At 51.9% G+C, this 23,488-nt stretch overlaps 2 protein-coding genes across 3 annotated transcripts in view; both read right to left on the bottom strand.

The window, feature by feature from the left end:
* Nucleotides 1-8,421, bottom strand: part of LOC105704789 (rho guanine nucleotide exchange factor 4) — an 89,470-nt gene extending 81,049 nt beyond the window's left edge. The window contains exon 1 of one of the 2 annotated variants that reach the window (XM_064382887.1): nt 8,359-8,421. The gene's annotated coding sequence lies outside the window, so the exon portion shown is untranslated. The remainder of the gene's footprint in view (nt 1-8,358) is intronic. The other variant, XM_064382888.1, reaches the window with a different exon arrangement.
* The window catches only part of LOC105704780 (CRACD-like protein), a 47,749-nt gene continuing 24,765 nt past the window's right edge, over nt 505-23,488 (bottom strand). Inside the window, exons 2-4 of the mRNA XM_064382914.1 lie at nt 8,359-11,592; nt 721-797; nt 505-601 (exon numbers count right to left, since the gene is read on the bottom strand). Of these exons, the coding sequence (XP_064238984.1) occupies nt 505-601; nt 721-797; nt 8,359-11,592 (3,408 nt within the window). The remainder of the gene's footprint in view (nt 602-720; nt 798-8,358; nt 11,593-23,488) is intronic.

The raw sequence follows: 23,488 nt of genomic DNA, 5'->3' as shown, positions 1-23,488 counted from the left end.
AAAATATAACTGAAATAAAAAGTTTAGCGGATGGGTTCACAGGAGAAGGGAGAGGATGAGAGGATCAGTGAACCTGCAGATGGAAAAAGCAGAATTATACAATCTGAACAACAGAAAATGAAAGAAAGAAAGAAAAAGAAAAGAAAAGAAAGGAAGGAAGGAAGGAAGGAAGGAAGGAAGAAAGACCAACCAAACAAATATGGCATGACGTACCTGTGAGACTGCAAAGGAAGATCAAACACTAGATAACCGGAGTCCAAAAGAGAGAGGAGAAAGTGGGTTGGGGTGAAAAAGTATTTAAAGAAATAATGCTCAGAATTTCCTAAATTTTGCCAAAGATATAAACCCATAGACTTAAGAAACTGTGCAAAGTCCACATAGTATAAATAAAAAAAACCCACATGAAGAAGAAACATAATCAAACTTCTGAAATCCAAGGACAAATAAAAAATCCTGAGAGCAGTGAGAGGGAAAAAGACACCTTCCTTATAAGGGAAAAACGCTTTAAATGGCATCAGACACCTGGCGGTGTCGAAGCTCAGGGCTTAGGAGGGACAGGGCCTGTATGGGTGCCTTCAGCAGACGCCGGATCCTGCTTCCCCTGGAATCAAAGGCTCTCTGTCCCCAAACCTGAAATCCTAGAGCAAAGAAATCTCTAAATGCAAACAGCACCTTTCACACTGGAGGACTGCCTTGTGCTGATCTGCATCACACACTCACACACACACGAAGAAATACGCCACGACCTTTCTCACAGGTGGGAGGTGACACTCTGGAGGATTAAATTCTACAGCAACCTACAGGTGAGGAGAACAGTCCTGTCAAGAATGTGGCTAAAGCGTCAGGCACCAATGGGGATGGCAACGCTGAGGGGATTCCTCCATGTCACTAACATATGAGGCTGGGCCTTACAGGGCTCTATGGCCTCCTCATTGCTTGAGACTTGGTTCAAATGTCAGACCCAAAACCTCCAAGCCAAGGCTGCCTCACCCACCGTCAAACCTCTCCACTCTTTCCCATTTCCTCTTATCTGAAATAATCTTATTCTCTCACTAATTTATTGACTTCCCACACGGTCCTGTTGTGAGAACGGACATTCTGCTGTGTCGTTCCTTGTCTGCTGCATCTAGAAAGTTGTCCGCCCACAAGTGGCACTCAGTGAGCTCAGTTTACTGACTTGAAGATCACGTGAGAGGAACTGGCAGACTGGTCCGCCACGCGTACTCTACAGCTACAGTGATCAGGGTACTGTGCCAGTACACAGTGGACAAACAGACGAATGGAACACAAATGCCAGTCAGAGGCATCTCAGACACCTACATGTAATAAGCAAGACTGTGAAAGTTTTTAAGAAGGTAATTTAAGGGATTCTTTTCATGACCTTGGGGTAGAGAAAAGATAGATACATTTGACAACATTAAAATGGAGAATTTCTGTTTATCAAAAGATATCATTATGATGACAACATGGCTGGGCACGGTGGCTCACGCCTGTAATCCCAGCACTTTGGGAGGCTGAGGCAGGTGGATCACTTGAGCTCAGGAGTTTGAGACCACCCTAGCCAGTGTGGCGAAACCCATCTCTACTAAAAACACAAAAATCAGCTGGGCGTGGTAGCTCTCGCCTGCAGTCTCAGCTACTTGGGAGGCTGAGACAGGAGAATTGTCTGAACCTGGGAAGTGGAAGTTGCAGTGAGCCAAGATCATGCCACTGCACTCCAGCAAGACTCTGTATCAAAAAAAAAAAAAAAAAAAAAAGAGATACCCTTAGACAGGGAAGAGGTGAGCCACATGAAGCGGGAAGTATTTGTGGAGCATTTACCAACAATGCAATTCTACCAGTAAGAGAAAACCCCAAAACAAATGGATGACAGACTAGGACAGGCACGTCCCACAAGAGGGTGAGAAAATAAAAATTATCAGAGGAATGTGAGCCCTTTAAATTATCAGGCCCAAAAGGCATTTAAGAGGTAACGGCAGTCACATCTCACTCCCCCTTCAGCTAAACAGCTACCTCTTGGAGCCACCCGTTACATAGGCTCTAGACCAACTCACTCTGAGTAGCCATAAAACGCCACATACCTTAGAGTTCAACAAGGTACAGCCAGTGTTACTTCCATAAACCAGTGAGAATTCCTGATAAACAGCTTTTGTACTCACTCCCTCTCCTGATTCCTCCTTTTGTTCTCTGGAGCACTCTCCAAGGCAACTTGGAAGTGTGTCCTGGACTGCAGTCCTCAACCTCTGTGCTGAATAAACTCTTTTCAAACTAGATTCTGACCTTTTTAAAATTATTTTAGTTTGACAAGGGTATCCAGCGTGTCAAAAAGCATATAAAAAGTTCCTTAGGCCAGGTGCAGTGGCTCACATCGGTAATCCCAGCACTTTGAAAGGCTGATGTAGGTGGATCACTTGAGCTCAGGAATTCGAGACCAGCCTGACCAACATACTAAGAATACAAAAATTGAGAGAGATCCAAGATAGCTGATCACTAGCAGCTCGGGCTCGTAATTCCCAGTGAAAGCACAGAGAACGAGAGGACGCCACACTTTCAGACGAATATTTGTTGCTCACGGTCCAGGAGATTCCCAGCGGAGGATCCCGACGGGTCACCAGGGCGACTCTTGTGGCCGGCGTGGCGGTTTTGCTGGTGCCTTAGCACGCCAGTTCTTGGTGCAGAGTCCGGAGATTCCCGGGCAGAAAAGCACCATCAATCTTAACACCGCTGTTTTGGCCGGCTCAGTGGATTGCTCAGATTTCGGCGCTGGGAATCAAAGTTGGACGTCAGAGACCCAGTTAGAAAGTCGGTAATTATAAAGACGACAGACGGACAAATATATAATGAAGGGAAGAAACCAGCGTAAAAAGGCAGAGAATACTCAAAGTCAGAGTGCCTCTCCCTCTACAGGGGATTGCAATTCCTCATCAGTAACGGAACAAGGCTTAATGGAGAACGAGTGTGTTCCAATAACAGAAGCAGGTTTCAAAACGTGGGTGATAAGAAACTTCTGTGAATTAAAAGAACTTGTTCTAACCCAATGCAAAGAAACTAAGAACCTTGAAAAAAGGTTTGACGAAATGTTAACGAGAATGGATAATTTAGAGAGGAATATAAGTGAATTGATGGAGCTGAAAAACACAACACGAGAACTTCGTGAAGCATGCACAAGCTTAAACAGTCGAATTGATCAAGCAGAAGAAAGGATATCAGAAGTCGAGGACCAGCTCAGTGAAATGAAACGAGAAGACAAGAATGGAGAAAAAAGGATGAAAAGGAATGAGCAAAGTCTCCAGGAAATATGGGACTATGTGAAAAGACCTAATCTACATTTGATAGGTGTACCTGAATGTGATGAAGAGAATGAATCCAAGTTGGAAAATACTCTTCAGGATATCATTCAGGAAAACTTTCCCAACCTGGCAAGGCAGGGTAATATTCAACTCCAGGTAATACAGAGAACACCACAAAGATATTCTTCAAGAAGACCAACCCCAAGGCACATAATCGCCAGATTTATTAGGGTTGAAATGAAGGAGAAAATACTAAGGGCAGCAAGAGAGAAAGGTCAGGTTACCCATAAAGGGAAACCTATCAGACTTACAGCAGATCTCTCAGCAGAAACCCTACAAGCCAGAAAAGAGTGGGGACCAATATTTAACATCCTTAAAGAAAAGAACTTTCAACCCAGAATTTCATATCCAGCCAAACTAAGCTTTACAAGCGAAGGAAAAATTAAACCTTTTGCGAACAAACAAGTACTTAGAGACTTCACCACCACCAGGCCTGCTTTACAAGAGCTTCTGAAAGAAGCACTATACATATAAAGGAACAACCAATATCAGCCTTTCCAAAAATATATCAAAAAGACAAGAGCATTAACACAACGAAAAATTTACACTGACTAATGGGCAAAACAGCCAGCTAGCATCAAATGCCAGTATTAAACCTATATATATATTCTAATTGGACAAAAAGCCAAAACCCATCGGTATGCTGCATCCAGACCCATCTCACATGCAACGATACACAAAGACTCAAAACAAAGAGAAGGAGGAAGATTTATCAACCAATCAGAGAGTAAAAATAAACAAATAAACAAAAAGCAGGAGATGCAATTCTCGCCTCTGATAAAGTAGACTTTAAAGCAACAAAGATCAAAAGAGGCAAAGAAGAACATTACATAATGGCAAAAGGATCAATGCAACAAGAAGAGCTAACGATTCTATAGATCAACGAGACAGAAAATTAACAAGGACATCCAGGACTTGAACTCAGACCCGGAACAAGTAAACTTAATAAACATTTATAGAACTCTCCACTTCAAATACACAAAACATACATTACCACCTCACACCTATTCCATAAGTGACTACATAACTGGAAGTAAATCACTCCTCAGTAATCGCATAGCATTTCATAGGTTTAAATGAAATATTGGTTGGCTGCTTGTTTGTTATTTTCTTCCCTTATTCCTTCCTGTCTACATCAAGTATAATTATTGGTATAAAAGAGGTTTTCAATACCCATTACTAAACTGCATTCTAGCCTGGGCAAGAAAGCAATACTCCCATTCTCTCTCTGTCTTTCTCTTCCTTTTTCTTCCTCTTATTCATTCTTTTTTCTTTCTTTCTTAAAAAAAAAAAAATTGACGACAGTTTAATGTATCAATGTTTTTGTTTAGGGTTTGCGCTTTTGTGTTTTTTATTTTAACAATCTTTTCCTTTGCTCTTCTATGTTCTCTTTCATCATGTTTGTTCTTTCGCTGTTCACATGTAGGTGTGTAAAAAAAATAATAAATAAATAAATAATTAAATAAATAAAAATACAAAAATTAGCCAGGCACGGTGGCAGGTGCCTGTAGTCCCAGCTACTCGGGAGGCTGAGGCAGGAGAATCGCTTGAACCCGGGAGGTGGAGGTTGCAGTGAGCTGAGATCACACCACTGCACTCCAGCCTCAGTCACAGAGGGAGACTCAGGCTCAGAAAACAAAAACAAAAATTCCTTAGCCTTTTCAGACATCAAGAAAATGAAAATCAAAATCACAGTGAGGTACTGCTACACACCTGGCAGAAAAGCTAAGATTAAAAAGGCTGACAGTATCAACCATATGTGAATGAGAACACAGAGCAAAGGACACTCCTAATGAGAGAGCATGATTTGATGCAATCATTTTGGAAAAATAACTTGACAGTAATTAGTAAGACTGAAGATACGCATCCCCCAAGGACACAACATGCCACCCCTAAAAATGCACCCCAGGGAAATACACGTGCACGTGCAGCAGGCCCCTGACCCAAATGTTCACAGCGGCCCCAAACTGGGCACAACCCCCACGTCCTCAGCAGCTCACTGCGGAATCCACTGTGTTGTGATGACTCACAGCAATTCAACATGATGATGAAAGAACTGGAGATTTGTGGCACAGGATGATTCTGAATTAGCAGGAGAAGGCAGAGACAAGATAGACCGAGTAAGGTTTAGATGAATGTGTAAGGTTTTATTTATATAAAGCTCCAAACAGGCAACCCCCCACACCCATGGCAGTAACGTGATAATGGCAAGTAAACGCCACGAGGTGAGGCAGACAGGGGGAAGGGAGGAGCAGGAAGGGGCAGCGTGGGGCACGTGGCGTTTCGTGACCTGCTGGAGGTCACCCGGTGTGTGTTGACAATATACATCCACACAGTTATGCCTTCTGCTATTCTGTTTGACTTCTCTATTTCTCGACTTTAAAAAACTTTAAAAAAACTGCAGGATGTAAAATCATAGAAAATTTAGATCTCTACACATGATATTATCACAGCCGTGTTAAATATATAAAACTCTTTTGTGAAATAAATCTAGAAGAAAAGAGCAAAATATTAAAAATGGTGTTTGTAAAAGGCTGGGATAGCGCTGCGCAGGGAAGCCGTGGGAACGCTGACCGAGCTCCGCGCGAATCACTCTGACCTTCAGCGCCTGCTCTCCCAGGAACGCCCACAAGACGGCGCAGTCATCTCTCCACGGGGAGTTTCATATTCCAGCGCAATCCGGGGTTCCACCAGCCAGAGGGCGCCTTTCCAAGCTTGCTTCCCTCCCCGTTCCCTGGGCACCTGCTGTTCTCCTGTCTACGATCTGATGTGCAGCGTACTAGGCCTTCCTCTTCTCCAGTAAGGGGGGAAACGGAAAGGGGAATAGGAACTCACATTTATCGGGCACCTGCTTCCTGCCTGGCCCTTTGCTGGATACTTTACAATCATCTTCTCACTGTTTGTCAAAACCCACGCCTACTCCAGCTGGGACAACGTGGTTAGACCCCGTCTCTACAAAAAATTAAAAAACTATATGGGTGTGCTGGTGCATGCGTAGGGGCTCAGCTACTCGGGAGGCCGAGGCAGGAGGATCGCTTGAGCCGGGGAGAGGTAGGCGGCAGTGAGCCGTGATCTCGCCACTGCATTCCAGCCTCGGGGACAGAGCAAGGCCCTGAATCAAACAAAATAAACAAAAACCAAACAAAAAGGCAAAAACAAAAAACAAAAACCCCATCAAACCAAGCACGCTGTCCAGGTGTATGCCTGAGGCCCAACACACCTGTTCCATCCCATGCACAAGGCCAAGCGGGTACAGGGGCCACTCCAGGAATATCTGTCTCCCAGTAGGTGCTTATGCACCGTGTATGTGTGTGCGTGTGTGTACACACACACACACACACACACAGGCACATACACATCGCTATTACATCAGGCTTGTTAATTCAAAGACTGTAAAATCTTTTTTGACGACTTGATTTAACTCTGAGTTACCGAACACTCAAATGTCTCTTTACTTTTAAATCAAGTTCTCTGTGTATTTTCAGATGATCAAAAATACAGAAGGGCAATAGTCAACTAAGTCGGAAGGGTGTGAGGAAATGGGCTCTCAGAGACCGCTGCTGAGTGTTGACTGCCACAGTCACTTCAGAAGTAATCTGAAAGCTATTAAAATACACCTACCCTTTGTGCAATCCCACTTTTACATCCGACAGAAATAAAAGCATCGCTCAGAACAGACGCGCAAGGGTGCTGCCGCAGCATTATGTATTAACGGCCCCAAACTAGAGAACACCTCAACGCCAGTCCGCAGAAAACCCGTATAGGAAATACAGCTTAGCCGTACTCTGAACTGCCAAGCGACCTCTCAACAGAGCCATGAATGTGAGGCGCTGGAGCACTGTAGCTGCTGTATGAAGCCAGCGAGAAAGACGCAGAGCAGGGTGTAGCTCTGACCCCTCGTGGGACCCCCCCCCCAAACCGCCCCATAAGCCCTGGTGAGAGCACAGTGAAATACGAGACACCTGAGCGCACTGCAGTGTTATCTCGGTGGAGTGGGATCGGAAGGTTTTGGGGAGAGGCCTTTTCCTTTCTACATACGTATTGTTTGAGTTTTTTTTTTTTAACTTTAGTAGTAATAGTAATGAAAAAAGTAACCCCAAATGAAAAAACCAAAATCTTCCATGTTTAACTGCGGACAGATGAGGAAACAGGCTGGGGAGGTCAAGCGGTTTCCTGCTGGCGGTGATCCTGTTTGAAGGTCCGCGGTCCACCGAGCCTCGCAGGATGCTCCGCCGGGAAACCCCTTCTCGCCCCGCTGCGCCCCTCTTAGCAGCCCACGGAGCCTGGACGCGCGCTGCCAGCGCCTTTTCTGTCGCCCTCCCAGCCGCACAGCGTGGGAGCCCAGGAGCGGCCTGACCTTCTACTTCTCACAGTCTCCAGGGCAGTCTCTTTCTGGAATTTCCAGAAAAGCTCCCTCCTTCCAAGGGCAGCCGGGGTGAGAAATCCCACCCTCGTGTGCTTTATGCTGTGCCCGACCCTGCTAACCTGTCCCGGGCGGAAGCGGTCGCTTCGCGGGAGAGACCATCGTACTACACTAACCATTTCAGAGGCACCAACAATTCCTGTCTCTTTATACCAAATAAGTCCAATCGGATCAAATTCTACATGAGATGAAACAGAAGCCATTAAACTACTAGAAGACAACATGGGGAATTTAAAGAAATGCCAGAGCGGAGAAAGACTAGGCCTAACGCAAAAGGCTGCACAGGCCGTTCAACAGAAGACGGGCGGCGCCTACGGAGCGGGCAGTTCATAGAAAAGAAAAACACGGAATGAAATGACCGTGAAACGCCAATTCCCGCTTCTTAGCTCGGTAACGTTCAAGAAATTGGTCACGCGCCGTGTTCACCTGGGGTGCAGGTGGGAGGTGGCGGCTGGGAGCGTAACGGGGCCACTCTGGCCCGGCCTTCTTTCTGTACCTCGCCCCTGGCTCGGGAAGGTCCCCGCCTGCCCCTCCGCCCCGTGTCCGAAGAGGTCAGCAAAGGCCGGGTGCGCTTCAGACACTCACCTGACTCCCAGGCAGGCTCCGCGGGCGCGGGCCCCCTCCCCTGCTCCCCGGCCTCCGCTCCTCGGGGTCCAGCGTCTGCAGAGAACGCAGGAGGCGGGTCCCGGCCGTGGGAACCTCGGGTCTTTCCGGGTCCTCCGAACCGCTGTCCACGTGGCTGCAGCTTCCCAGAGAAAGCATGGAGACGGCGCCGCGCCTCGCGGGGTGGCGGAGGTCCGGCCGCTGAGCACCGGGCCTGGGACTCAGGGGCTTGGGGCCGGTGGGTCTGCAGGGCGTGCCGGGGCCGTCACAGGCCGCGCAGCGGGCAGAGCGGGACGGCGGGGAGCGCGCGGGTGCAGCCGGCCGGGGCTGCTCAGGAGAGGCGCCTGAAGGCGGGTCCCTGCCGGCGGCCGCGCACCTGACGCTCGGCTCGCTTCTCCGCCTGTGCTCCGGGGGAGCTGAAGGGCCGGCGGACGGAGGCGCGGGGGCGCGCGGGGGCGCGCGGCGGGGGCCGAGAACAGAGCCCGCTTTGTCCCGGGCCGGGCCCCCGCCGCGGCCGTCGGTCTCCGCGGGGGAAGGAACTTGGCGTCCCGGCGGCGGACTCCCGAGCGCGGGCTTCTCGGGGCTCGCGGCGTCTTTGCTCTTCAGAAACGCCCGCCAGGAGCCCTGGCGCAGCCTGCGCTTCTCCCCCTCGGCCTCGGGAGAACCCGGGGGGCGCTCGCGGGTGTCCTCGAAGAAGTTCGCCAAGGTCTTCTGAGCCAAGGCCAGCCTCGCCCTGAGCTTCCTCTCCGCGCTGCGGAGTCTCCTCGTGCCGCGGCTCCCAGGGCGCGCCGCGGGCTCCGTCTGCCCGGCTCCTGCGGCCTGCGGGGCGAGCTCGGGCCCGGCGCCGGCGTCGCGAAGGGCCACGGCGGGCGGAGTCTCCGCGGGGACCCCCTCCGGGCCCGAAGAGCGCCCCCCGCGGCCCGGGCTGTCAGCCGCCGAGGGCGTCACCTTGGAAAACGCGCTGCGCTGCGCGGGCTCCTGCGCGCCCTCGAGGGCCGCCCCCGCGCCGCACGCCCCCGGCCCGGGGCTCCGCCGGCGCCCACGCAGCGTCTCTCCCGGGGGCTCGTCTGTGCTCCGCGTCTCTTCGGAGGCAGCTCCGGGGACCAGGACTCCCCCGAGCTCTGCGGCCGGGTCCGGCCGAGGAGCCCCCTCGCCAGCTCCCTGCGTGGGGGCTGCGGGCGGCTCACACTCGTTGCCACTGGCTGTTTTCCCCGCCGTGGGAGACTCCCAGGGGGTCTCGCCAGTTCTCAGGGGAGATCCCGGTCTTTCCCCAGGAACGTCTCGGGGCGGTGTTTCTGGAAGGGGCCCTGCATTCCTCCTGGTGGCCTGAAGACCTTCCTGCTCCACAGATACAGTGATGAGGGCGCCCCTGCCCCGGGAGGCCTCGCTGCCTGCTCCGGGCTCCAGCTGCCGGCCCCGGGGACCCCCAGACACCTGTTCAGCCCCCTCGGCCCCAGGGCCGCAGTGGGACACCGTGGCTGCCCTGAATTCTGAAAGACCTTGCAAAGCCCGTTCCCTGTACTTGGGGTCTAGAACCATGGCCTCTTCGGCTGCCTTTGAAGTGTCTATTGCGCTTGACTTCCGGGTGGTCTCTGGGGCATCTGAGCTGTGACTCACTTCCGAGCAGCCCGTCAGGTCTCCACTCCACACCTGGGTCCCCTCACTGCTAGGCTGCCGTGGGAACTTGGCCCGAGCAGGTGGCCTGCTTTCCCCGCTGAGCACATACTTTGATGTGTAATTACTGGTTGGGTTTCCTGCCTCTACAGAAAGGCCCCAAAGGTGCTTCTGTGTCTCTCTCTCATCAGCAGCTCTTGGTGTGAGTTGGGTGCCTTGGGGTTCCTGGGTTCTGCTTTCTGGGCTTTGCTCCGACTTGCACTCAGCGGGCCCAGGCACTGCCTCCGCACTGAGCTTCACTAACTCCGAAGTGAGGCATGAAGCCACCAGGCATGACCTGGAATCCTGTCCTAACTGGTTTTCCCGCCGCGGGAGACCTTCAGAGGGCGTGTCCTGAGAAGCCCTTTGCAAGTGAAACCCACTGGGCTTGCAGGGACCCTGCAGATAAGGAGCCCCACTTTGAGAAGCAGGAAGCGGGCCAGACAGCTGGGCGGGTGCAGGGGAAAGCGTGTTTTGTGTTCTTGGGTCTCGTTCATTTTCTCCCCCTTCCTTCACATGGATCCCAGATTTCACAACATTCTGTCCCACGGGATCCTCAGTGCACCCTAAGGAAAGCCCTGCTATGGAACAGGCCCTGATCAGTGCCCTCGTGTGCCCACAGTAGTGTCTGGGGGATGCCCTCTTCTTGTCACCAATAGTTCCTGGGGCACCATGGTGACGCTTGGTGTGCAGGAGGCAAGATGTCCTCAAAGGAGGCTGGCTGGGGACATCAAAGTGGGGCTGGGACCAGAGCAATTCTGTGTCCCCTGCAGGGCCTAGAGTACCTTCCTTCTCTGTCCTGGTCCCCAGAGGGGCTACACTGTGCAGTGGGCCTCTGCTAGGTAGCACCGGTACCCTGGCCCTGTTGTGGATATGTGGCCAACTCCGACCCAGTTCACAGCACCAGAGAAGGAAGGGCCAGACCACTGGGATGCCCAGATAGCTCTCAGACCTGGATTTCTGAAGAGAAACACCAGAGAGCCCTCTGAGGTCTTGAACAGCCGCCCGCTGTGCTGGCTCGGGACCACTGCTGTCTGTAGCCCCCTGTAAGCAGCACCCTGTGTGTCGGGGAGCCACTGGCAGCAGAGACTCTTGCTCCAGGCTGGTCATGCAGTCCCAGAGGTGTCCTGCCTCCTCTTCTCCAGCGACTGCAGCAAAGGCTCGAAACCCATTTTCGCAAGAGTCTTCCTTTAAGCCAGGGGACAAATCGAGTTCTTCCTTTGCACGAAGCCCAGGAACACAGGTCAAATGCTGCTCCTGCGGGGTTCCACTTGCTGAGACATCAGGGTATTCCCAGGGCGCTTCTGTGTCTCCAGGGGTACCTCTTAGCGGGTGGAAGTCTCCCTTTGGGAGGTCCCCAGTCAAGGACTCCGTGTCAGAGGCACTTTCAAAGGTGTCGGTTTTTGTGTCTGACTGACTCTCGCTCTGCTGGGACAGGGTCTCAGAATCGCCGCCGTCTGTTTTCTGGCTCCATCCCGGCCCCAGCTGTTCCGCAGGGGATGCTGGGAGCTGGTTATCTTCAATCTCACCTTCGCCTGGCAGGTGTGCACCTGGCTCTGGAGTCTGGGAGGGCAAGAAGAGAGGAGTCAGAGACAAGGCCTGAGGGCACCGGTGCACATTTACACCATGCCTGCCTTCGTCAGAAGGAGGAAGGCTTAGAAACGGCTCCTTAGTTCCCCATGTGCCCCTGGGAAGGGCGGTAACTATGAAGGGCTGCCTTTTATCGACATGGAAAACAAGTGATGAAGCCAAATCCAAACAGCAGGGACAAAAAGCAGCACATCCTTAAAACAGCCCCATTACAAGTCGGAAGAGGGCCAAGGTGCATGTGCGTTCAGTACGTATAAATACGTTGCATGAGTCATGGCGAAAAGCATATCTCTGCCTAACATTTTCAGCAAGAAGGAACAAATTGATATGTCTGCATCGTCTGTTCTTATGTCACCAGCTGGCTTAGAGTCAGCGCCCTTCCGTTTAAGCAGCGTGCGCTGAGTTTGGTTGGTTAGAGCAACAAAAATGAGAATGATCCAAGTTGCAAATACGTTCTGGGAACGTTATAAAGCTTTGAAGACGAAGAGAAATGGAGAACCGTGCAAGTGTTTCTTTCTCTTGTTACGTATTTCTTAAACGACTTATTGAGATATACATTTCCCAGCATCCATTTAAAGTGCACAGATCTATACATTTACAGATGTGTACATTTACGTAACTACCACCAAGATACAAATCTAGACTGTTTCCATTCCCCGGAAAGCCCCTGCCCCTCCCCAGTCAATCCCTCCTTCCCTCCAGCTCCTCACGATGACCTGCTTTCTGTCACACGGTCTTAGTTTGCCTTTTCTGGAGCTTAAAATAAACGGAGTACACGGTAGCCCCCCTTATCCACAGGGAAATGTTCCAATCCCCCCAGTACCAACCCTAGATATATTGTTTCTTCCTGTATATGCACACCTATGACAAAGTGTGAGCTATCAGGCACAGTAAAAAAAATTAACAACAACATTAACAAAATAGAACAATTATAACAATATACTGTAACAAAAACTATGTGAAGTGGCCTTTGTCTCTCTCAAAAAATCTTACTGTACTGTACTCACCTATTTTCGGACTGCAGTCGCGACCCTGAGTAACTGAAACCTTGGATAACGGGGGACTGTTGCATGTTCTTTTGAGTCTGGCTTCTTTCCCTCAGGCATCATGGCTGTAGCATGTCTCAGGGCACACAGCGACTTGAACTCTGACATACTGCTGTGCACAGCAGTCAATGCTCAAACTCCCCAAAGTTCCCCCAGGCCCAGAGCCGGCCAAGCACGCAGCCCCATTTCTCACCACGGTTCCTTCACACAAGCTTTGTGCAGAAGCCATTCACCCCTCCGGCCCTGCTCAGGCATGGTTTCCCAGGACTTGTCATAAGAGATTTCTCAAAGTAAAATTGCTTTTAATTCTAAGCTGAGAGAAGAAAAACACACACACGCCCAAAAGCCAGTGCTGTGTGAGGCTGGTAAGGGGCAGGGCAGGGCGCGGAGTAACAGGATCCTGCAGTTTCAAGTAAGTTGCAAAGCAGAAGGCACTGCGAATAGAGAAGGAGACATTAAAAACTCAGACCGTTTGGGAAGGAGGACTGTGTGGCTGCTACAGGACGTCCCAGGAGAGAAGCGAAGGAACCGGGTGTCTCCGCGGGGCCGGGCGCCCCGACTGTACGGCAGGGCCAGACGCCTTCAGCACGCCTACCTCCCACGGTCAAGTGAGGACCAGAGAAACACGGACGTGCGCACGCCTGGGCAAGCACAGGGGACCGTGCGACCGCGAGTGGGCGCCGTCACGGCCGAGCGAACTGAGAGGGCTGCAGCAGGCCGGGCGGGCTGCTGGGCTCAGGGACGCCTGCGGCCCCTCATGTCACCAACCCGGCTGTGACACCAAGAACCGAGCTGTCTACGGGACGCTGGAGCCATAAGCATCAACATGGCTTGACGTCACCTTCCAGACCCACGTAGGCATCATCGCTTACAGGCGCAGGCCCAGAGAATCCCACGTCCCAAGCTCCAGGTGACTCATGATCAGGACCCTGGTGACTAAAATGCCAGCGGGCTCGTTTCTGCCCTTGCTGCCCAGCGTCGCAGCCCAGGACACTACCCGTGAGGCAGCGGCTGGCGTCCTGCTGTGGGGAGGGTCCAGCCTTTGTCTGAGTTCCAGATATTTTGCAAGAGGCCTCCCTCAGTCTCAATGAAAATAAAAGCCTCTGGGGGAAAAAAAATCCAAGGTAACTCTTCTGTGTAGTCTGCACAGCTGCACTGGAAGAGCAGGTTTGATTGGTTGACGTGCACAGATACTGAAATACGATGAGTGCATTAAAAACCACATTCGACTGATTGAATATTAGATTCTAATCTTATGAAGAAAGACTTTCTTCCTGGGTTGATTCAGGAGTTAAATAATTTCTCAGCATAAAGTTATGTAAGTCCAGGGTTAAGTCCTGGGAATGGCCTGGGGCTGGAATCTACAGCAAACAAGTATTCTTTCTGCTGAGGCTTAGGATTTTCACAGGGGTGGGAGTGGGTTAGATTTGAAAGTCTGAAGCAGGCAGGCTCCATTTTGCCACAGGCCTGGCACTTCTAGATGAGGCTTTACGGCAAGATGCTGAGACCGTCTCCTGTAATAAACAGCTGCAGTGAGTGTTCCACAGCGGGGTGAGCTTCTGACTACCGGCCCATCAGGAGGGGAAGATGGTGCTCACAGCAGGCCCTGCATCCCACCTCCGCCTCCTGACCTCACCGCTTCCCTCCCCGCTGCCCCAGTGTTGGCTGAACCCTCCTCCAGCAGAACTAGCCCCACCCCGCCTCTCCTCTGCCCTCAGCAAACTCCTCAATAACACAGTTTACATTTAATCCGCATACTTCCTTATGCCATTCACTTTTCAGAGAATATTAGTATATGAGGACACAGTGTCCTTTCTAAAAACCACTCGTTTCAATCTGTGGTATGTCCATGATCTCAGCAATGCTAATTTCTCTTTGACCTGTGACTTATTAGAAGGATGTCTTAGTTATCTTTTTTGTTTCTGATTTCTATTTAATGACACTGTCATCAAAGAGTCATCTGTGTGATACTGATTTTTTGAAAGTAGTTGAAACTGGCTTTATGACATAGTGCAAGGTCCTACTTTGGAAATGTCGAATGTCCCATGCGTGTTTGAAGGGAAGGTGCATTCTCTAACGGGTCAGTGCGGTGTTAACAAGGGCTCATTAGATCAACCTGGCTGACTGTTTAAATCCTCGGCAGTGGTACTAGTTTGACAATACAGTGATAACACATTTTAATGTAACAAACTCAATAATTTAGTAAGAATATAAAATGGAAAAACAGTTAAATATCCAGAACTTATCAATCACAATTCATTTTTTACAGTAATGTCAATCAATGAAAAGCTTAAATACATGATCTATTTTTGTACAACCTGTGAGCTAAGAATGATTTTTGTGCTTTGAAAGGGTTGTAAAAAAAAGATAAAGAATATATGACAGATACCTTATACTGCCTGCAAACCCTAAAATAGTTATGATTTCACTCTTAAATTGTTGCCAACCTCTGTGTCATCCTTTGAGGGGAGTAAAGTAATCTGAGTCTCTGACAATCCAACTCTCCATTTAACTTCCTGAGAGGAGGAGTGCCACCATCTCCTCCTGAAGTCCCCATGGTACCAAGCACGGGCGGGTACTGGACGAGGCTCGAGCGAGACTAAAGCACCCCTCCTTCACTCAACACAGACTCGGTGCCTGGCGCTGCTTCAGGAACTGGTGATACATGAGTTAAAGCAAACAGTCAAAATCCCCAACCCCATGGCACTGACCTTCTAACAGAAGTGACGAATGGTAATAATTACACATCAGACAGTGGTGAGGGTGTGGAGAAAACCAAAAAGAATAAGAGAGATACGTCTCTCCACGGTTTGGCTGCTTGGGGTGGAGACGGGTGGCTCATTTGCTCTGTCACCCAGGCTGGAGTGCGGTGGCGCGATCTCGGCTCACGGCAACCTCCACCTCCCGGGTTCGAGCGATTCTCCTGCCAAAGCCTCCCAAGTAGCTGGGACTACAGATGCACAGGGTGGCTCATAAGATAGAGAAGGACTCTCTGAGAAGGTGGCGTGTTTATCTAGGTATTTATTTTCTGAGACAGGTCTAGGCCGGTCACCCAGGCTGCACTGCAGTGGTGCCATCACAGCTCACTGCGGCCCTGGCCCTGATCACCGGGCGCAAGTGACCCTCCACCTCAGCCTCCCACGCGGCTGGAACTAGAGGCACGTGCACCAGCATGCACGGCTCCAGGAGCATGATTAGGCAGGACAGTGCCTGTTTGGGACCGCTAAGCCTTAGAAGCCTGGAGAAGTGAATTAAAAGCACATCCCACGATAACTACGTGAAGCAGTGCACGTGTGAATACGCTCCATTTAGGCTTTCCACAGCACACGGACATTTCAAAACAACATGTCGTGTACGCTAAATATATACCGTATGTATTTGTTAATTCAAATAAATGAATGATCTTTTTTAGAAAAGCACATCCCGTTTCCACTTTCCGGCCCATGGTTTGCTAAGCTATGCACTCGTTTGAGCTAGGCCGACTCTAGAAGCCCCGCGGCCCCCTTGCCCTCGGAGCAGCACTTCTGCACAGCTCCCTGGGAGCCGGAAGGCACGCACTGAGAGCACGTTCCAGCCTGCGGGTTCTGAGGACCCCATCCCCACCACAGAGGGCTTCCTCATAATCTTACTTTGGCACTAAAAGTCCCGAGTTAAGAATCACTGTGCCCAGACCCTTTTATTTTACTCTATCAAATACATACTAATTTTCTGCCCCAACACACATGACTGCATATATTCGCACATATCTAAAAGATATGATCCATATACATGCAAGAGCCGCTAAGCCTTTACTTCAGGAGAAAGGATGACCGTGAAAGAGCGCAGGCTTTGGGATCATCCAGAGCTGGGTCCACATCCCTCCTTCCCTCCAGTTAGCTGGGTAACTCACCTTAACTCTCTTAGATTTTGTTGGCTCATCTTCGAGTGGGAGCAAATAATACCCATCTCTTTAAAAACACCATTCAGGGCCGGGCGCGGTGGCTCAGGCCTGTAATCCCAGCACTTTGGGAGGCCGAGGCGGGTGGATCACGAGGTCAAAAGATCGAGACCATCCCGGTCAATGTGGTGAAACCCCGTCTCTACTAAAAATACAAAAAATTAGCTGGGCACGGTGGCGCGTGCCTGTAATCCCAGCTACTCAGGAGGCTGAGGCAGGAGAATTGCCTGAACCCAGGAGGCGGAGGTTGCGGTGAGCCGAGATCGCGCCATTGCACTCCAGCCTGGGTAACAACAGCGAAACTCTGTCTCAAAAAAAAAAAAAAAAAAACAAAAACAAAAAGAAAAACACCATGCAAAGCCCCTAGCGCACAGCCAGCCCCACATAGCGCGTTCTGTAAGTGCTGGCCTCTCCAGAAGCTCGGACTGAGTCCTCCACCGACTCGGCAGCATTCACGTGGTGCTCCTACCGCCTGTCAGGCAGCGTCCTGAGATGCGGCCCCTCCAAACGCCAAGACCAGCTGTGCCCCCCAGGAGACTGCCGAGCAAGACAGGCAGCAAACAAGCCATGGCGATTCAGAGTGACACACGGCGGAGGGAATCACCGGCGGGATGAGCGTGCGGGGAAAGCCCACCCTGTAAGCGGCTGACCAAGTCGAAGGTAAGGTTCCTGGCTGGAGAAAAAGCCGACATTCTAGGCAGAGGTGGCGTGTTAAGGAAAGGCTGGAGGCATGTGCCAGGCAGTGAAGCCATGTGGTGGCAGTTACGGGAAGGGAGAGAGGGCGAGGAAGAAGGCGCCGAAGCTAAGTGGCCTTGTCTGCCACGCTAGGGAAGCTGGACTGGTGTTAAAGGCTGGCTTCCCTATGGAGACGTAACTAGAGGGGGATGACTGGACACCACGAGGGAAGCTGAAGCTGCCCAGAAGCAAGTGTGGGAGGCGGGAGGGAGAGACGAGACCGAGCCTGACCCGCCTGTGGAATATCTTGGTAGGAGCTGTGGGTTAAGTGTGTCCCCCAGGATTCGTGCTTTGGAAATTTAGTGCCCGGCACGGCCGTGTTGGCAGGCAGCGAGATCTAAGAGGTGATTAGATCATCAGGAGGGGTAATGCAGCTGTAGAGGGGCTGGGTTAATTCTCCTGGGAGTGAGTGAGTTCTTGCGGGACTGAATTACCTGCTTCCCCTTCCCCTTCTCCACCCGCTGATGATGCAGAAAGAGGCTCCCCCCTGACGTCGAGCAGACGTGGCCATCGGATCTTGCACTTCCCAGCCAGCAGAACCGTGAACCAAAATGAACCTTTTTATAAATTGCCCAGTCTCAGGTATTCAGTTCTAGCAACAGAAAACTGACTCAGACAGTAGGCATCCAGGAAAAGATGGAAAAGGGTGCTATCTGGGCTGGAGACTGATGTGGGGCCATGGATCTGTAGATAAAGCCATGCAGTGAGGTAATCTAGAGTTCGGACGTGGAGGAACAAGAGAACAAGGCTGATGGAAGAGCCCTAAGAGACAGCCACAAGGCAGAAAGGGATCGGGGGGAAGGAAGACCACAACGTTTTCTAATTTTAAAGTCATCTTCTAGAGGAACGATGTCAGCAAAACAGCAGCCAGAAAACTCCAACAGAAACATCAAAAAACTAACCGGAGTTGCCCGAACCAACTCCGTAGGAGACCTGGAAAAAGACCAAGGCTTACGGCAATCACAGGCCGTATGCACAACTTGGACGCATCTCCAGAGAACGATGCCAAGCAAAGACGTTCAAACCCAAAATGGTACATACTGTACGGATCCATTTTATACTATTCTACAGCAGATCTGTGGGTCGTCAGTGTTAAAGATGGGAGGCGGCGGTGGCTGTGCTGACGGAAACGTCACATGTGGCTGTCCCCGTCGTGATCCTGGGTGTGAGACTGTGCTAAATTTTGCAAGATGCTACGGGGTGGGGAACGGTAAAGGGTACACGGTAGATCTCTATGTTATTTCTTAGACTCTATGTGAGTCTGTAATTATCTCCCAAAAAAGTTTAACTTAATTACGAAAGCAATCGTATTCCCACCCACTAGCCGAGTCCTCAGAGTACCCGTTAAGGAATTTTGTGCAGATTTTGTTTATTCATCGTATAAGAAAGAAAAGGCTCAGAGACACGATCCCTCCAAGGCCACACAGGCAGAGGCGCACGGAGTGGACGCCCGGGGCCTGAGGAGGGCCTGGCCATGTCAGCAGCATGACTTGGGGACAGAAGGCGCCTCAGCTCCTGCCAACATGCTCCTGCCAGGATTCCTGGGGCCCGTTTTCCCAACTCATGAGGAGGAAACAAGAGGACGAACTGTTGGTTTGGCCACCTCGTGGTCTGTCTGCTGAAAAGGAGAAAGAGCAGGATGGAACAGACCCGCCAAACGTCTGCAGGGACTGAGCCTCTGGTTTCGCCGATGGGGAGATCCTCCAGCATGCGCTGACTCACTGGGGCAGAACGATCGGTAAGCTGCTCAGAAAAGGAGAGTTAAAAGCAATTTCTTTTCATTAGTGAAAGAAAAACTGGGCTGAACTGAGCTGCTGGGCCCAGGATGGCTAAGGCAGAGGCAGAAAAAAATGTCCACATCCCTCCTGAATCTGGAGAGCCATTTTCAAAGCACCCAGGGCTTTCATCAACCTAGGAAAGCGTTAGATGCCATCTGTCCGGCAGGGGGCTCCAAGGAACCCCAAATAGCTGTCACTTCACTGCAAAGTGGCCTGGATGAAATCGTGTTAACCAAGGAATTTAGGGGTGCCTGGAAGTTCAAGGCAATGCAGCCTGCGCCCAACGCCACCCCTCCACAGTGCTCGTCACCCCCCTAGCCCCAGGATCACCCGATGTGGCTTCTCAAAGGCAGGTTGGTATTCTAAAAAGCCTCTCACTGGAATCAGATGTCCTAGTTAGTTCTGTCGTTAGTTAGGTAAGTACAAAGTGGGTCTTATTTTCTTCCTTTGTAAGATGCTGATGGCAACAGTTGTTGAAGCTTTGCCACGGGCCAGCCTCATGACAACCATATCAGATGTGCACCGCATCGCCGCCGTCTGACGGTAACGAAGACTCGGCACAGCGAGATCAACTCGCTTTTCCCAGTCACACCGGGTGGGGAGTGGAAGATCTGAATCCGGGCACTTGGGCTCCAGAGCCTGTGTGTGCCCATTCCCCTGGAGACTGGGGAAGGCAGCAAACGAGCACGAGTGCCCACAGTCAGCCCTGCCTCGGCCGCCTGGCACAGAGCCTTGCAGCCTTGCGGCCTGTAAAGGTGTGCTCTACAGGTGAGCACCCCTAGCCTCTGCACGCGTGCCCCAGGTCAGCACGTGGACGGTGCATGCACGCGTGTGCCAGGCCAGCTGCAGGCGGGGCTCAGGGCTGGCTCCACACAGGCAGGCGACCGTGAGGCCTGACCCAGCCCCCAAACCGCACCAAGGCCCTGTGGGGTGCTGCTGCTCCCGGCCAACACGTATGGGATTTGCGTCCCGGCCCATTCTTCTCCTCTGCTGCTTTGTGTCACCTCCCTTATAACCCATAAACCCGAAACAACAGGGAAATTCTTCCCTCTGCTGAGGATCTGGCAGGAAAACAGTCTCCTTTCCAGTGACTCCATCAGAAACCCCATTAAAAGCCTCGCAGAAGTCAGACAAAAGAACTTGCCAGCAGTAAGATTTGTGATTGTACCCAGTGGTCACGGGAACAGGACACACAATCGGCGTGATTCAGCTCAAGGGAGGAGGTGCGGAGGAGGGCTGGGGATGGCAGGAAGCTGAGCCCTGGAAAGGGGCCTGGGCGGGGGGCCTGGAAGGACCCTGCGTTGGACAGAAGGGGCTGGGGCTGCAGCTTTCCCAAGGCAGCCTCAATTTCAAACATCCATCTGCCATCAGTTGCATTCTCCTGGTGTGTTCTGGAGTCGGGAGGCTTTTGCAGGAGGGATCAGGGTCCGGACACGCTGACGCAGGGCCGGTGTTTCTCACATACCCTCTCTCCCAGCTCCCTGAAGCTTGAGCCCTGTGTTTTGATAACGAGCAGAGGAAGAGCTAATCTGCTTTACCAACATGGCCAGCTGCCAGAAATAGGCTTTAACTCATTTTTAGAAGGCTAAGCCTATTCCCGGCAGAGGCAGGAACTAACAGTTTGCTCCCAGCTGGGCCGATCGCCTGCCCTGACCTGAACCGCGCCGCGGTGCCGCGAGGCCCTGTTGCTCCATTGTGCAGGTGCACAGCGGGTGTCCTGCTAGGCTGAGCGCTCACCGGAGGCACACGGCTGACAGGCATGTGCTAAGATCTTCATCACGCTGGACAGGCTCCCACACCCGCCCTGGTTCTGTGGATCTTTATTTGTGAGGAAGAATTAACCTCAAAACCAGGGAAATGAGGTCTCTCCATTTTTCCTTCTTCACTGGTGATAGATTTTTCCTGAATGAGGGATCAGAGGTCTCCAGCGTCAGGGAGAGCGGACCTGAGTTTCCCAGATGGCTGGCATGAAGCACCCTCTGAAATAGTCCACGGGATTTAGAGGACAAATGACGGGATGGGTGATCACATGATTTTGGAAATGCTACATTTTTCCTACAACTTCTGAAGGCCTTTGTGAGCATATATATATATATATACTCTTGTCACCCAGGCTCACTGCAACCTCTGCCTTTCAGGTTCAAGTGATTCTCCTGCCTCAGCCTCCCAAGTAGCTGAGATGACAGATGCCCACCACCATGCCCAGCTAATTTTTGTAGACGGGGTTTCACCATGTTGGCCAGGCTGCTCTAGAACTCTTGACCTCAGGTGATCTGCCCGCCTCGGTCTCCCAAAGTGCTGGGATTACAGACGTGAGAGCCACTGCACCCAGCCTGAACGTCTTTGTACATTAATGGGCATTTTAAAGCTCTAGGTGTAGAAAGCTGAGGTTTAGAAAAGTCCCTTATCCAAGCCATGTGCGGATGAGAGAGCTGACTTGTGCCCCAGCTCAGCCACCCACAGGCCAGGCCCCTTTATGCCCCCCGGAGGCTTTCATGGGTGAAGTCAAGTCAGAGATCATCTCCCACTGACGCCGTGACTGACACCGTGCTTCTAGGGAGCCCCTGCGCACACTCCGATGCTCACCGCGGCTTACCTAGCGCCAGGCCCTTCCTCTGCAGGCCTCAGTTCCTAGGCTGACGGTGCTTAGGTCTGGGAGAGCTGAGGAGGCAGGAGACCCGGAACACCTAACCAAGAGTCAGCCAGGTCTGCGCTCCCCTGGGAAGCCTTATAAGAAATTAGATACCTGGCACGTGAGGAGCACCCCAAAGTTAGCTCCCTTCCCCTCCCCAGGGACGGATGACCTTGGTCTCCATCCTGGCTTCATCCCTGACTCTTGATGACTGGGGCAGTTTCATTCTCTGACCCTCACTCACTTCAAGGTGCATGGTTCTGCGAAGGTCACGTGGGAATGTGTGCAGGAAAACACGGGCTGTTCAACACAAAGCATCAAAGGGAAGGAGCAGGGCTGAGGGGCCCTTCCTTGCCCCCTTTCCTGGACAGTGTCCTGGCAGCTGGGGACCCTGGAGTGCTCCCCGCGGCTGAGCCATCCCCAGCCCTGCCCCTGCACACTTCAGGACCATTGCTGCTTTTCCATCTCAGTGTCCCCGTCGCTTCCTCTGAAATGCACCCCGCTCCCAGGGGCTGAGTCCCAGCTTGTCCATTCAGCCAACACTCACCTACCCCGGGCTGGGGAGGAGGCACCACAGGAGGGAAAAACATCAGTGGCCACGGAGGAAACTGGGCACCTCCCTCCCTCCAGCAGCGTCTTTCTACAAGGCCCCACAGGGGATGACAGCAGAGGGCGAATATTGTTCTCAGTGGCAGGGAGACTTTCACACTGCACCAAAACGCTGGGCCTCTTCAGCGAGTGTGTCCAGAAAGGCAAAGAATAGAGCTTTTCAACTGCTGCCAGGGCCGGCCTGAGAGCTCAGTGGGTCCGGCTGGCCACACCGGGTTCCACGGAGGGGCCTTGTCCAGCGCCCCCACGTGTGCACAGCGAGGGTCCAAGAAACGGCTCTGCTCCCAGTCTGAGCCCCTGGTCCCCAAGGTTAACCCCGAAAACACAAAACCATTCTCCACCTCTTTCTTTCAGGGTTTCAGGTGGCCTCAGTAAGAGGCCGCCGTTCCCCAGCCCAGGGACTACTTGGTCTAAATGCGATGCGTCGGCTCCCTGCTCTGGCCGGGCTGCCGGTGACGGTGACAGCTGCCTGGCACTCCCCTGCCTCACTGGCTTCCTTCCACAGCCTCTCTTCTCTCTAACTGCAGAGGTCATTGTTCCCCAGCAGCTTCTACACTTCTAATTCTAGACACAGTCCCTGAGTCACCTCATGCCATCGCAGATTCGGGCACCGCCTATGTGCTGGGCATGACCAAATAGCTGCCGCCAGCTGCCTCCCGAGACTCAGGGGCGCCACGGCCACCACGACCCCCTGCTTGTCTCAGGGGTGACGCCCTCGTCAGTCAGTGACGCCACCAGTGACCCGGCGGAGGAAGGCAGAGACCCGAGCCCCGCTAGACTTCCTTCCTCACCCATTCCACATCCATCCAGCTCCACGTGCTGTGGGTTACAGCTCCTGAGTGCTCCAGCTAAATCCTCTCTCCCATCCTCACACCACTGCCCCTGCCGAACCCTCCCGTCACCGGCACAGATCACTTCTCAGCTTCCCAACCGCTCTGTAGCCTCCACCCTCACTCCTCCGCTCTGTGTGGCCAGACAGATCTTTCTAAGCCTCAAATTCAACAGCTGTATCACATCACTGCCTCCAGTCAAAACCTGTGAAATGCCCTCTTGGTAGGCTGAATAAGGACCCCCAGCATGTCCAGGTCCTAAGCCCCAGAACCTGTGAATGTTGCCTTTGAGGGCAAAAGGG

This window comes from Aotus nancymaae, unplaced genomic scaffold (genome assembly GCF_030222135.1).
Source record: "Aotus nancymaae isolate 86718 unplaced genomic scaffold, 86718_ANA_hifiasm-v0.15.2.pri h1tg000029l, whole genome shotgun sequence".
Classification (NCBI taxonomy): domain Eukaryota; kingdom Metazoa; phylum Chordata; class Mammalia; order Primates; family Aotidae; genus Aotus; species Aotus nancymaae.
The sequence above is the reverse complement of the archived record's forward strand: the minus strand, read 5'-3'. Positions and strand labels throughout refer to the sequence as shown.